At 44.7% G+C, this 14,553-nt stretch overlaps 1 protein-coding gene across 1 annotated transcript in view; it reads left to right on the top strand.

Moving 5' to 3' along the window:
* The window catches only part of PRKCQ (protein kinase C theta), a 131,901-nt gene that overhangs the window by 58,476 nt on the left and 58,872 nt on the right, over positions 1-14,553 (top strand). The window contains exons 6-12 of the mRNA XM_057732048.1: positions 701-732; positions 829-914; positions 3,970-4,099; positions 7,492-7,601; positions 8,365-8,482; positions 9,896-10,056; positions 13,723-13,896. Of these exons, the coding sequence (XP_057588031.1) occupies positions 701-732; positions 829-914; positions 3,970-4,099; positions 7,492-7,601; positions 8,365-8,482; positions 9,896-10,056; positions 13,723-13,896 (811 nt within the window). The remainder of the gene's footprint in view (positions 1-700; positions 733-828; positions 915-3,969; positions 4,100-7,491; positions 7,602-8,364; positions 8,483-9,895; positions 10,057-13,722; positions 13,897-14,553) is intronic.

Here is a 14,553-nt window from a genome sequence, read left to right as displayed (position 1 = left end):
TATAACAGGCCTCTAACAGAGATTGCTTCAAGCCTCAGTAACCATACGGTGAAGGCTATGGTAGAGTGGAGACTTGAAATGTGTCCCATCTCTGGTCTCAGGCTCCTCGCCTCTTCTGGGATGTTCTCTCCTTTGGGCTGTTGCAGAATCCGTTGATACACAAGCCCAGCTTAACCAGGGTATCCAAAGGTCAAGTAGACTTTTGGTGGGTTTCCATCAACTGTCTTCATCCAATGACTTGAACTCCTTCCTTTCTAATAGTGAGTGTTACTCAGGAATCGATCTTAAGCTTGAGATTTCATTAGTTGCAAATATTGTCAGAAAGAGGAAATAAAATGTTATAGATATTTTTCTTTATCTATACTGAGACGATGAATTTTTGAGCGCAGGCATGGAAATTTGCTACCAGGAGCCCGTGATGCATTTTTGGTCAGGCATTTTTATCTCTATGTTTGGAAAAGACACAAATGGGAGGGAAACCAACAACTCCTCATTTATTTAATTATCAGACTTTTCACAAAGCAGGTTAAAATAAAAGCACATGTTAACACAACTGGCTAATAATAGACCAGGGCTGCTGATCAGAAGATGGTCTGTGATAGTAGGAAGCGATGAGATCTCGCTCGTTTTTCTCAGTGTTTTTGGTACTACTGTTAACTCAAAGGTCCGTATAAATACTCAAACATGTGCTTTATTGCAGGGGTCTGAACAAACAGGGCTACCAGTGTCGACGTAAGTAAGAGGCATTTCTATTGTATTATCGTCATTCTTCTCGTTTAGTTGTCCCTTAACCTCTGAAAATCTCAAGCCGTGGTCGTTTCTTTTCAGAATGTAATGCAGCAATTCACAAGAAGTGTATCGATAAAGTTATAGCGAAGTGCACAGGATCAGCTATCAACAGCCGAGAAACCATGGTACGGATCTAGAGTCCTCTTTGTCTGAAATGCAGTGATTTTTCTTGACGTTAAATTTTACAGCCCACTAGTTCTTGTTCATAATGCCTGAATTTGAATCCTTAAATTTCTCTACGTACACCAATACCCCTAAAGCCCTTTCCTCTTCAGTGGTGATTGTGACTGAGATCCAAAACCGGAGGATGAATAAGAAAGCACAAGAAGAATTTTAATGATTCTTTTTTCCAGGAAAACATCATAGAAAGTGGCCAGAAAGCATAGTTTTGATGAATTATATGAGAACAACTCCTGCAGCAACTGCAGCTAGACGTGACAGTTAAAGAGGAGAAGTAATGGTTATAAAATACAGATATGAGCGTTCACGAGGGAGGGTAACAGAAGTGTAACTCTTATATTGAGAGGCAAATATTTCTTTCAGAATGAACTTTGAGATGTGTCACCTGGGGACAAGTTAGACTTTACCCTGTGGGGAAGGGAGGCAAATGAAGCTGGAGAGAGGGAGACGACCAAAGCAGTCACTCTTGGCAAGAGGGGAAGAGGCCCAAAGCCATGTGGACATGAGTCTCTGGTGGACAGGAAGGAGTAGGAGAAGATGGCTGTAGATGAAGGTAGGTTTGTAGATTTGGGGAAGGACAGATGAGGAAGCTTCCCTTAGACGGCTTAGGTCCTCAATGAAGTCTGAGGACTGGGGGAAGAAAGAAAGTAACAAACGGCTTTGAGGAGGAAGGAGGAGCTGTACAGTAATTATCTCCGCGGTGGGAAAGCAAGGGGACTGTAGAAAAGTGGCAGGATTACCGAGCACAGTTGCAAGTCCATTTGCATTTGAGGGCATCCATCTGCCCAGGTGTGGGATTTTCTCCAGCAAAGGGGCAGGCAAAGAGAAGGCAGATCGGTTGGATTTTTCCAAAGAATTTCTTTTAAAATTTAGAGCCAGCAGGTGGTAATCTCCTGTTACGAGTGACTCTGCTGAGGCTCAGAGAGGCTAAAGTAGTTTGTCCGAGGGCAACCACTTCCACATGGCAGAGGTGGAACTAGAATTCAGATCTCAGTCTCCCAGACTAATGCCTTTGTTTGTTGAAATCAAAGTGCTTCTTTCCAACCTACCCTCCTGCTCCCTTTACTTGATGCCTTCAGCTTTCCTGGGAAGATCACAAATTGTAAGCATGAGTGTTAACTTCAGTGGCTGACGTCCAGTAGAACTAGAATGAGAGCCACAAGTAAAATTTTAAACTTTCAAGTAACCACATCAAAGAAAGGAAAAAACAACAAGTGAAACTAACCTTAACAGTATACTTTATGTAACCCAATCTGCCCAATATCATCTCAATATATAATCAATATAAAAATTGAGATATTTTACATTATTTTTTTCATACAAAGTCTTCAAAATCCAGTGTGTATTTTACACTTACAGCACATCTTTTCACCACCTTGTAAGTGTTCCCCTTGGCCCATGTGGGTAAGTGAGGATCATGTTGGAAAGAACAGGTCTGTAGTCTTTCCCAAATGCATCTTGAACCGTTTAGACTTGGGTTCAAGATTTGAAGTGGAAGTCTCCTAGCCTGGACCTTGACATTGATTGTTCATATTTACATGGAAACGTTTATACGAAATAGTTCTGAAAGGCATTTTTTTCTTGGTTGAAAATGTCTCAAGTAACTGCTGGGCAACTTTTAGGCCATTCTAAATAGCCATTCTAAAGACCCAGTGCTAACACAGGGAGATCAACTTGATGCTTGGTGATGACCTAGAGGGGTGGGATAGGGAGGATGGGAGGGAGGGCACATGGGGCTATACGTATACATATAGCCAATTCACGTTGTTGTACAGCAGAAACTGAGACAACATTTGTAAAACAATTATATTCCAATTAAGACCTGAGGGGGAAAGAAAAGAACAAATAAACACAAATCAACAACACAGTAATACAAATAAAATTTTAAAAAAATAAAGACTCAGTGTTGACCAATATCCACAAGAAGAACATGCTTCCCTTTAATGAATAAGGCTGCTTTGCTAATGCATGTTCTCAAAGTGTTTAATTAAAAACTTTTGTAGAGACTGTAAGTCTCAAGTAACTAAAACTTTTTAATACTGCACAAGAATACTGGTGTTCTTACCAGGAATCAAAGTGCCTAATTTTTATTGTTGTTCATGTAATAAGTTTGATTAAAGGGAAAATTTAAACTGAAACACTGTAAAAAAAGAAAAATCTGCACCATATCTACTACCAGCACCCCTCTGTCACCTCCTCTCTCTCCATCCCTTAAATCATCACACTTATTTTGAGAGACAGAAGAGTAATGGTACAAGAGGGGATGGCCTCGGACTCTGACTGTCAGGCTCATAGACATCCCAGCTCTGTTGATGGCTGTGTGTCCTGGACAGGTGTCTTGCCCTCTCTGTGCTTAATCTCCCCATCTATCAAACCAGGATACTCACAGAGGCTGCTTCAAATGATGTATTTTGAAGATTGTATGAGATAGCACACATGTACAAGATGACACACGTGATGTATTTGTCACAGCACCTGGCTGAAATGGTATCTACCTCTTGCCTCCTCTGTTCACGTATGACAAGTGTGAAAAGGCTTTCCACTTTAGGCTCTCACACTAGTAAACCGATGCCTCTAGAGGAGGCATTATATAATATCTTCCGAAGGTGAAAGCACTTGTTCTAGGTTGAAAGAGAAAAGGAAATATTTATATTAAAATAGGAAGGGAAAGTACATTTACTTAGCTCCCATTTAAATAAATAACCCCAGTGTCCTCTTCCTGAAATCTTAGCCTGTCTGTGGGAAGGCGGCAGACGTCAGCCGTCTCCAGATTACTTGATATGTGTGTCTTGCACCCTTGTCCTTGACCTAGAAGAGCTAACGGCTCTCTGTCTTCTTTGGCCATGACTGTAAGCCTTGACAACTAAAAATTATGGTTTCCATTACACATCATGGCAGTGTTTTTATTATTCTGTTTGTTGTGCTAAAGTATCTGCTAAGACATGAAAAGTGAAGAACCCGGGGACACAGGAACCATCACGCACTCTTTTTTCCTTTCAGTTCCACAAGGAGAGGTTCAAAATCGACATGCCGCACAGATTTAAGGTCTACAATTACAAGAGCCCCACCTTCTGTGAGCACTGCGGCACCCTTCTGTGGGGCCTGGCAAGGCAAGGACTCAAGTGTGACGGTGAGTCTGATGGGGACCCCCAGGCGCTGGGTTTGCAGCTTTGATGGAGAGGATGAGGGGGAGAGGGATGGAAGGAGGGAGGACGGAGATGACTGGCTTCCCCATCCAGCCCGGAAGAGCCCCGTCATCCTGCCCCCACCCCATGCCTTGTATCCCAGAGAAGGACACAGTCATCCAAGTCAAGTGTCAAGGCCCCTGGCCCAATACCTTCTGCGGTACCTGACTGGTCCCCTCCCCGGACCTGCCCCGTCCTGACACTGGTGGCTCCAGCCCTGCCCCGCCACTCTCCTTTGCACCAGCGAGTACAATTCTGTCTGTGGCTCTGTCGAGGAGCGAGCTCGGCGCATCTGCTTGGCTGCTGGATGGTCCTGCACAGAAATCTTCCGTGACTGAAGCTGGAGAGCCTGTCCCCAACGCGTGCTGTGAACTCCACGTGCACAGGAAGAGGCCCAGCTCCCACTCCGATGGTTCCTCCAGATGCCTGACAGCAGAGCCCGAGGCTGCCGCCCTTTACCACGGAGAAAAAGCAAAAGAGCTTTCTCGCTCTAAAAGTCCAGGTTGCTAAGGCGATAACCTTTAGAAACTGAGATGCTGTGATGCCAGGAGGAAGTGGTAGGGAGGAGAAAGTCCAACGAGAAAATAACAAAGCACTCCTGCCTTTGGAGTGGGGCTGAGGGTGGGCAGAGCCTAGATGATATATTCAAAACAGAGCCGTCCTGCTCAGCAGGAATGATTTTATTCTACTTTATTTATTTAAAAATAATGTTATTGAAGTATAGGTTGACTGACAATGTTGTGTTAATGATTGCTGTACAGCAAAGTGATTTGGTTATATACATATATACAGTATATACAGGTATATACATACACACACACATATATATATACATTCTCTTTTACTATATATTCTTTTCCATTATGGTTTGTCATAGGATACTGATCAAAGATAGAAACCACTTTGTTTTTTTCTGGGTGGCCCCATTTTAACTTCTGCCACTGGCTAATGCGTGTCGTATCTTTTACGTATAAAGGACACGGACCTAAGGAGGAAGGTCACCCTTAGCTGCCTCCTTGTCCTCATCCCAGTTGCATCCACGTGTCTGGTGGAGCCTGGAGTGACATCTTCATGGAGGCAGGAGAGCTTAGGTTTTCAAATCATTACTGAAGGCAAACCCACAGGCAGTCAGAATTCACCTGAACGGCCCCTCCATCACCGAGTACCAGCACGCACTCTCCTCTCTACACCCGTTCAAGAGTCCATGGGTGGGTGGACCAGGCGATGTATAGAGTGTCTGTAAAAGGTCACAGGTGACAGGTAACGTCCGAGGGCTCTGCTTGGACAAGGTGAACAGGCATAAGCACATCCCCATCTGATGGCGCCCCTGTTGCTGTGATGGTCTCACAGGTTGAGTTGTCTTTCCCAGAAGCCCGGGCACCCCACCTGTGGAGGCCTAGCTGGTCCCGACAGCGTGTCGGTGCCTATGAGCTCAGAACCTCTGCGAGGATTCCGTGGCATTGTGCCACGACTCCCATGCCCTGCTCGGTTCCGTCCTTTTGAAACATTCCTTCTTCTCTGTTCCATTCCGTCTCCTCGCTCCCCATCCGCCTGTGCTTCCACGTCTCCCCTCCCTCCCTTCTCTCATCCCCCTCCCCTCCCCCCCTTTCCCTCCCCAGTCACTCTCTATTCTAGCTGGAACCCCGCGAGGCCTGGTGCTGTCTGCCCCCCCCATGCCCTTGTCCGCGTCTCCGCCTCCCACCCTCTCCCCTGGGTCTCTCCGCCGCTCTGCTTGACTCTCTCTTCTTTTCGCTCTCCTGTAAGCCTCCTTCCTGAGTAGGGCCCCCCTCATCCTGACCCTGTCTGCTTTCCCTCACCACTGAAATTCCCATGAAATTAGTCATCCAGAGGAACTGTTTGCACTCACTGAGGTCCAGTTATCACCTGCTAGGTCAGTAACAGGCTTAGGACATTACGATCCTGGTGGGTGGGGGGCTTCTCTTCACAGCACATCAGAGAGGAGCTTAGATCCGCTACAATTTTAAACAGCAAGGTGCTCAATCCTCCCTGCCTCCCTCTGCCTTGCAGTAAATAAGTAGGAAATGGGGCCCCCCAAAGTAAAACCGGGAGCCCAGGAGGAGTCAAGCTACGAAGGCAGAATTCAGAGGGCAGAAGCCATCATGAGCTGCATCTTTGCTATATTAAAAGTTCCCCTTCAGGTGGATTTCTGTGAATTTACGCATGTACACTAGGACAAGTAATAGTTTATACTTACTAGAAAATGCTGTTTTGTTTTATTATGAACTCTTTAGTGAAAACTAAAGGTGCAGATGGCTAAACTTTCACCTAAATATTTCAATAATACTTTTTTGTGATGAATGATAAAGATGAAAGAAAAGTTGTATTTGGTGAGCACCTATTGGAGGCCGATCACTGTGCTGTTTTTGCACACAAATGAGCGAGTAATAAGCTAAGAAGATGAAAACGGCATGGTTTTATATCTTCTCCTCCCTAATTCCGTTGTAACAATCCCTGTTGATATACCTTGATATAGAGTCAAGCAGGACGTGAGATCAGAGTTCTAGGTGCTGGTGTTGGAAAATCCCTGTTAGCTTTTTTGGGTATAACAGTGATGTATTGTAAGCAGAATTTGAATTTTCTAACGCTAACGACGTGAAGCAATAATTGTCTTTAACAGACACACAGATGCACGATCCCCCCCCCCCCCCGGTCACAGCGCGGCCGAATCAGGATACTCCTCCAGAATCCTAGGTCTCAGATCATTTAGCCCAAGTAGCCCAGCTCTCCCATGCGGTGAGAGCATGGTCTCTGGACACTTTCTCTCCTTTCACCCACAACTCTCACGTGTGCACAGACCAGCCCACCGTCTCAACTTCAGTCTAGGTTGAGGCTGCACCCTGGGCTTCAGCCTGGAGGGTGGAGAAGCCCCTCGCAGCCCACGTGGGGAAAGGAGTGCTTGGGCTCCAGTCTGGAGTAGCAGTGGGTGGCCTTCCACCCAGCGTTCCACGCTACCACCAGCTTATTTCCTGGCATCATCCCTAGGGAGAGAGGCAACACCAGTTTTTCACTCTCAGCGACGGCACAGTGGAAATGCATTCTGGGAGCAGCCTTCCTCCCCACCCACAAGGCTCTGGTTCTGCCTCGAGTGGGAGTCACTTCCCGGCATCACACTGAGGAGCACGTGGTGTGTGCATGAGTGTCTCGGGGAAAGCACCGCCCTAGTATTTGTTTTCAGTGTCTCCCTCTCCTGGGAAGATGGTGCCGGGGATTTGCCAATGGTCCCTTGGACATACAAGCACCTAAAACAGATTGTGTGCAAAGTCCATGGAAGTGGGTTCTGTCACCCTTGCTCAAGGTGTTGCTTTCTTCCTTCCAGCATGTGGTATGAACGTACATCACAGATGCCAGACAAAGGTGGCCAACCTTTGTGGCATCAACCAGAAGCTAATGGCGGAAGCACTGGCGATGATTGAGAGCACTCAGCAGGTAGGGACGGCTTTTAGGGGACAAGTTCTCGCAATTTCAACTCAACTAGGACTATTCCGGTCCCTTCGCTCGGGGACCTGTAGCAACTCTACAGGGCAGCGTGGACTCTATTTCCAAGCACTGGCCTTGCCTTCTGAGCACAACTTCATGTCCACATTCCCCCTTTGAGGTATTTATTTAATCCATTTGTCTCAAGTGGATCTTTATAAGATCTTAAATTCTTCATGGAACAAGCAGGGGCAGAAACAAATCCATTAAAATTATTGAGGACTCATTGCCAGCTTTATACATATATATGGCTACTATATAATAGGCTGGGGGAAAAGTATTTGTTTGCTGGGATCATGCCTAGAATGCCCTCTAAACACTGAGTCCAAGGCAACTCTTGCCGTGCCACTTGCGTATGGAATCCTCGCACCCAAGGACAAACCCTCTTTAAGACTTGGCATTGCCTGTGTGAGCTATTTTCCCATCCATTGGCCTTTGATTCTTATTTGTGACCGAATGATGTGGATAGCACGGGAAAAACCAGTTAGCCCCCGGAGAGGTATGAAGGAAGCACATGTATTCTGCTGGTGCGTAAAATATGGTAGATGTTCTCAGGACACGGGATCCTAAAAGAGTGCCTAAGAGAAGGAGCGCCTCGGTTATCCTATGCATTTAGGAATCTGAAATGGCTTTCATGCCCACGGACAGCAGGCTGCACCGTCCCGTCAATGGTGGGTGGGTAGGCTTGTGGTCTGACTCTTTGTTCGTAACCTAGGCTCGCTGCTTAAGAGATTCGGAACACATCTTCAGAGAAGGTCCGGTTGAAATTGGTCTCCCATGTTCCATAAAAGGAGAAGCAAAGCTGCCGTACGTACCAGCACCGGGGAGAAAAGGTAGCTATTGTGACCCACGGTAGCATCATCGTCCGTAATGCACCTTGATTAACCTTAACCTGAGTCCTCTGGATTTAAATGCTCCACTTACCTGGCCTGATGAGTGATTCTTTTCTAGTTAGAGATTGCAGACCAAGCCGCCAATGAAGAGGCTCCTACTTCTTAGAAGTCTTATAAAGCCAAAATATACCCCGCTAGAAAATGTTTGTAAGCAGGTGAGGGGCGGTGGCAGGTTGGGGTGGAAGGAGGAAGTGGGGTATTTCTGGAGGAAACAGTTGCAAACTTTTCCTTGGACTTTTCGAACGTTACTTCCTGCCACGGTTAAACAGTTTTACAGAAATAAATCCTCTGTAGAGCTCTATGGTAGGAATGCCACAGACCGTCTTCTTCCGCACCTTTGAGGCTTTTCTGGGACATTTAAAAGTAGAAAGGGCAAGAACAGCCTAACATCCTGAACATTTATGACATCATGGACGTTTTTCCAGCCTCCTGTTTGAAGGTCCTTCATGAGGGGATATGACCGTGTGATTCTGGATAGTTTCAACATACGTTATAAAATACTTATTTGCCTTGGACTTAGGGAGAATATGAAAGAGAAACCTAGAGGTTGGAAAATGTCATTATTGCAACCACAAAAAGATACGATAATTATGTGATATGATACAGGTGCTGTCTAGTGATATCCCTATATATAAATGTATCAATCAGTATTATGCCTTTAAATGAGCACAATGTGGTACGTCAAATGTATTTCAGTTTTTAAAAAAAGAAATGGTATGAGGGGGTGGGAGGAAGGTTCCACAAACGTTTTTCTGTACCTGCTCTGGCATGGGGTAAAGAAGAAATTGTCCGTAAAATTTTTTTAGGAAGGGTTTGGATCAGATTTGGGCAGGATCTCTGGGTAGAAGAGTAGACCGTGTCTCAGACATGATCAAAGTAAGTAGCATCTCGACGTGAAGGCTGTGGTGGATAATGCAATTCGGACCTTTAATGATCTGCTCTCCATTTCTGCGTCCCTGCGTGGTGGGCCACAGAAATTGATGCCACTGTGCCTGTGAGCCTTGCGAGCAACGGAGAATCATTTTTCCTCCAATTTGGTTAAAATCCCTGTTTTTCCCTGCTTCATATTATCAAAGGTGCTCGCTCCTGTTGCATAGATGATCTTTTGCTCGTTGGAATGTTTCTTAACTTGAAATTTCTCCCGGTCTGCCGCACAGAGAGACACAGTCCACCCCGCCGGATGCCAGGCTCCCAGGCAGGAGGTGCTGCTTTTGCCCTGCAGGAACCCCTTTCTGCGTCACTGCCAGTGGAGCTTCAGAAGGGGACGTGGATGAGAGAGCGTGTTCTCAAAGTAGCTAGAACGAGCCTCCGCTGTTCCCCATTGCCTGCTAACCACTGGCTTGCCATTTTCAGAGCCTCAGGGCATCTCCTGGGAGTCTCCCTTGGATGAGATGGAGAAAGTATGCCATCGTCCAGAACCAGAAGTGAACATAGAAAGACCATCTCTACATATGAAATTAAAAGTTGAGGATTTTACCTTGCACAAAATGCTGGGGAAAGGAAGTTTTGGCAAGGTATGATATTGTATGTAGAATTCCATCCAGTTGGGCCAGCTCTCAGAAATTGAAGAGTAAAGCTTTCGGCCAGGGGATCTGAACTGCTGGGAAGGAAAACCATGCATGGGTGTGCTGAGAGCACACTCCTGGTCAGGAACGGTGATGTGATGCGATGTGATATATGTTAGAGGGCAGAGAGATGTGTTCATAAATAGGGACCCCCCCGGAGCTCTGGGGAATCGCAGCCTCTGCTTCCTGGGAACAGCAATTCAAACCATTTCACTTTGAAGGTGTTCATCCCACGATTTTGTGAGTTCAATATCTTTGGACACTGAAGAAATGGGAAGGTACGTCTCAGCCAGTTCCTGTTTCACAGATATTTTTGTTTCATTGGTGGGTTTTTGTTTTTTCTTTTTTTGTGCTGATGTTTTGCTCCTTTCTCAAACCTGGAGTATGGTTTTACTTTCTGTATGATTTCTCTCCCAAATGTCCTCAGCCTTGTTTTCGTTTGCTAGGGCTGCTGTAACAAAATACCACACATGGGGAGGCTTCAATGACAGAAATTTACTTCTCCCAGTTGTGGAGGCTGGAGGTCCAAGATCCAGGTGTGGACAGGGCTGTTTCTCCTGAGGCCTCTCTCCTGAGTGTAGACACTGTCTTCTCCCTGTGTCTTCACATGACCATTCCTCTGTGCGTGGCTGTGTCCTGATGCCCTCTGCTTATAAGGACACCAGTCATATTGGATTAGGGTGCGCCCTAATGACCTCATTTTAACATAATTACCTCTATAAAGACCCTGTCTCCAAATATGGTCACACTCTGAGCGGCTAGGGGGTTAGGACTCCAAATATGAATTATTTGGAAGGGACAAAATTCAGCCCAGAACACAGCCGTAGCTTGAGCATCTTAGGAAAAGTTCCAGGGAGAAAGTCCCTCCTCTGAAGTCTTCCTGCCACTCACTCGAGTTATGGGCTGTCAGTCAGTCACAGAGGGCAAGGAGAGGAGGAAGAGGAAGAAGAGAATCTAAGAAATTATAATCAACTCTCAGTGGCAAGAGAAGATTTTCAGGCCGATGATTGTAAAGAGGGATGTCATGGAATATAGGCTTTTAGGTTATTTTGGACCTTAAAGATATCTCAGTGATACTGGAACTCCCAGGTGTTTTATATTTATATCCGATGTGACTTCTAGGAACATTTTAGCCAGAGACTACTGTTCCATGACTCCATGCAACCAAGGACAGCATGAGGCCCAGTGCCTGCTCACCAGACTCTGGCTGCAAAACTTACCCAGTTTGTTTAATAATAAACAAACTAAAAGGCAACTGAGTGTTGCCATAGCTGAATGACACTGCACTGCAAGTGTAGTTTGGATTTAATACCAAGGCATCGCCCTTGGCAAAATCCACTCTGCCCTGCAAACTGTAGCTGATACCCATTCATTTGTTGAGTTCGTGTCCACAATACCGTGAACTGTAGCAGACTTGTTTGGTGTTAATCTGAGCGTAATAGGCAGTTTTACAGCCAGTCTTCATTAAAATTTAGCCTCAATTAACGTGCAATGATAACCTGTTTCCAAATATTGAAAGCACATTTAGAGATGGAAATTGCCTTTTTTTCAGCATCTTAGTTGATGGCTGGTTTGGGGGTGTTTTATTGAAGGAAGCAGTTTCCAAAAGAGGACTTTTAATTGTGAAGGAAATCTTTTTCTTTGTTTCCGTATGGATTTCTACTTTTCAACAAGGCTAATAAGACATAAAGTTAAACCTGTATGCCTTAGTAAATAACCCAAGGGACAGCTGAGAGGTCCAGGTATTCTCTGCTCTGTGTCCAAAGCAGTAAGCTCCTCACCATCAGGACCCCGGATCCCTGCACTCTGAGAGGACTGCACTGTGGGGCCCAAGAAGACGCGGGGAGGGTGAAGCCCAGAGCAAGATGGGACTGCCGTGTTTGCTTTTCTCACAACACTAGGAATACTCCAAAACTTGTTTTTCTTCTTTCTTTTCACTCTACATAGGAAGGATGGTTCATCACCAAAATGGTAGCCTCTGTATTCTGGTTCTCCATTGACTTTAGGCCCAGGAGAACAAATTGCACATTTTCTGGGGATGTGCATGTCATTCACTGGCCCAAATTCTCAGCTAGGCTCTATCCCCTCTATCAAGCCAGCTATCCCAAAGCTAAGTGTCTGCACTGTATTATTTTAAACATAAGCACACACATTTTCACTGTTGGTGTAACATCATTAACTTCAGCAGTCCCTAAAAGTCACTAAAAGAAACAAATGACAAGTTTTTTTTTTTTTTGAAGTATAGTTAATTTACAATGTTATGTTAGTTTTAAGTGGATAACATAGTGAGTCCGTAGTCTTACAGATTATACTCCATTTAAAGTACAAAATAATGGCCCTGTTTCCCTGTGCCATACAATATATCCCTGTTGCTTATTTATGTTATACACTGTCGTTTGTACCTCTCACTCCCTCACCCCATCTTGCCCCGCCCCCTTCCCTTCCCCCGCTGGGAACCACTAGTTTGTTCTCTGTATCTGTGAGTCTGTTTCTGTTTTGTTATGTACCTTCATTTGTTTTTTAGATTGCAGTCACTGTCATTTAGAAAGCATTTTGTAGTTCACAGATCACTTTCTCACTCGGTGTTTGATTTTCACAACAGTCCTGTAAGTCAGCAGTGCAGCGATATTGACCGCTTTTACACATTAGGGAACTGAAGCCTTGGGGAGGTGAATGTGTTTGCTCACATTCCGACAGCTAGTAAGTGCTTGTGAAATGAGGCCTGAGCTGGGGTTTTCTGTCTCCAAATGCCGAGTCCTCACTGCTGTCCTCAGTTGTCTGTGGCAGCCTCATCTGCAAAAGTGAAAGTTGGTGAAACTCTCCATGATATGCCATCTGGTGTCCTTTCGTAAAAGATTCATGAAATCAAGTGGAAGAAGTAAACTTTAGAGTCAGATTTTCCACTGAATAGCTCCACGAATTTGAGAAAGTTATCCTTTGAGCCTGGTTTTTATTATTATTATTATTATTATTATTTCTATCTGTCTTGCAGAGTGTTCTGGACTAAGAATTAAATAGATACTAAGATGAGCACCGTAAAGCACATAGCAGAGTGTCTGACACATAGTAGGTCTTGAAGGTGGTATTAGGGTCCCTGCCGTCAGAGGGAATGCTGCGCATTGCTTAAGCACATCAGCACAGCTCGATTCCTCATATATTCTTTTTTGCCTTGAAAAAGTGGGTGAAACTTTCGGTAAGATTTTCTGCACATTTTCAGTGCTATTTCAAGAGTAGTCAAGTCCTCCTCTCCACTATTTGCTGCTTCTGCCTTTAATACACACTTGTCTCTGAATTTTTTTTTTTATAAACTTACTCAGGTCCATGAGCAGACAGGGCACACTTTTTTAAACAGAATTTTTCTGTTTAAAACAGGGGCTGAGAATTAACGTATCCAATTGCACCGTACTTTTGTGAAACCCTTTAGGGAGAGAGGGGGGATGAAACTTTCATATCACCCCACACCAGGGAAGCTCTGTTTGTCTCCACAAGGGGGTGGAGGAGGATTGGAGTGGTCTTTTTCTCACCCAGTACATCCCTCTCAGGACTTCAGGACGCTTTTTTAATGAGTGTGAATCCAAATTCTAAAATAAAGTTGCATCTTCCCCTTCCCTCTAGGTCTTCCTAGCAGAGTTCAAGAAAACCAATCAATTTTTCGCAATAAAAGCCTTAAAGAAAGATGTGGTTTTGATGGATGATGATGTAGAGTGTACAATGGTAGAGAAGAGAGTCCTCTCCCTGGCCTGGGAGCATCCGTTCTTAACGCACATGTTCTGTACGTTCCAGACCAAGGTAAGGCTCCTCCACACAGTCCTGCATCTCTCCCTCTCACCCAGTAAATCTGGGTGCTCCTGGCAGCCCTCATTGGGAAACGTGGGATACTGTCTCCATATATTTCTTCTTTACCTTCAGTTCCACCTTCCATCCATCCAAACAAGTTTCTTCCCCTCTAAACACCATTGAAATATTACTTAGAATTTTTTATGTTGTTGATTCAGAAAGGGCCTTACTTCTGGATCTGTTTGCTTGTTTTTTAGAATTTAACTTATGTAACAAGGATTCTAAGCAGTGTGTGACTTGCTTAACAAAACAGTGCTTTGTGAGAGGGAAAAAGTGTGACATCTGTTTGTTCATTTACCGTACGTGTATTTGAAGAGACAGAATTTGGAAAAGCGGATCAAAACGTGGGTGCACTGTCATTTTCCTCTGTAAGGCCAGTAGAAGATCATCCTTTAGAGCAGGCTTTATCAGTGAGGTCCTGAGCAGTGTGGTAAAAGGGTGACTTTTGTCAGAAGTGTCTTTTCTGTTCTGGGAGCATTCTCCTGATCTCATTTTTCCTTAAAATTTTTGAACTATTTTTTTTTCTGACTTAAAAGTTATTCAGGGTCATTTTAGAAAATTTGGAAAGTGCTTATATGCTCAGAGAAGAAAATCATATGTAATCCCATC

Source organism: Hippopotamus amphibius, chromosome 4 (genome assembly GCF_030028045.1).
Source record: "Hippopotamus amphibius kiboko isolate mHipAmp2 chromosome 4, mHipAmp2.hap2, whole genome shotgun sequence".
NCBI classification, from domain to species: Eukaryota; Metazoa; Chordata; class Mammalia; order Artiodactyla; family Hippopotamidae; genus Hippopotamus; species Hippopotamus amphibius.
The sequence above is the reverse complement of the archived record's forward strand: the minus strand, read 5'-3'. Positions and strand labels throughout refer to the sequence as shown.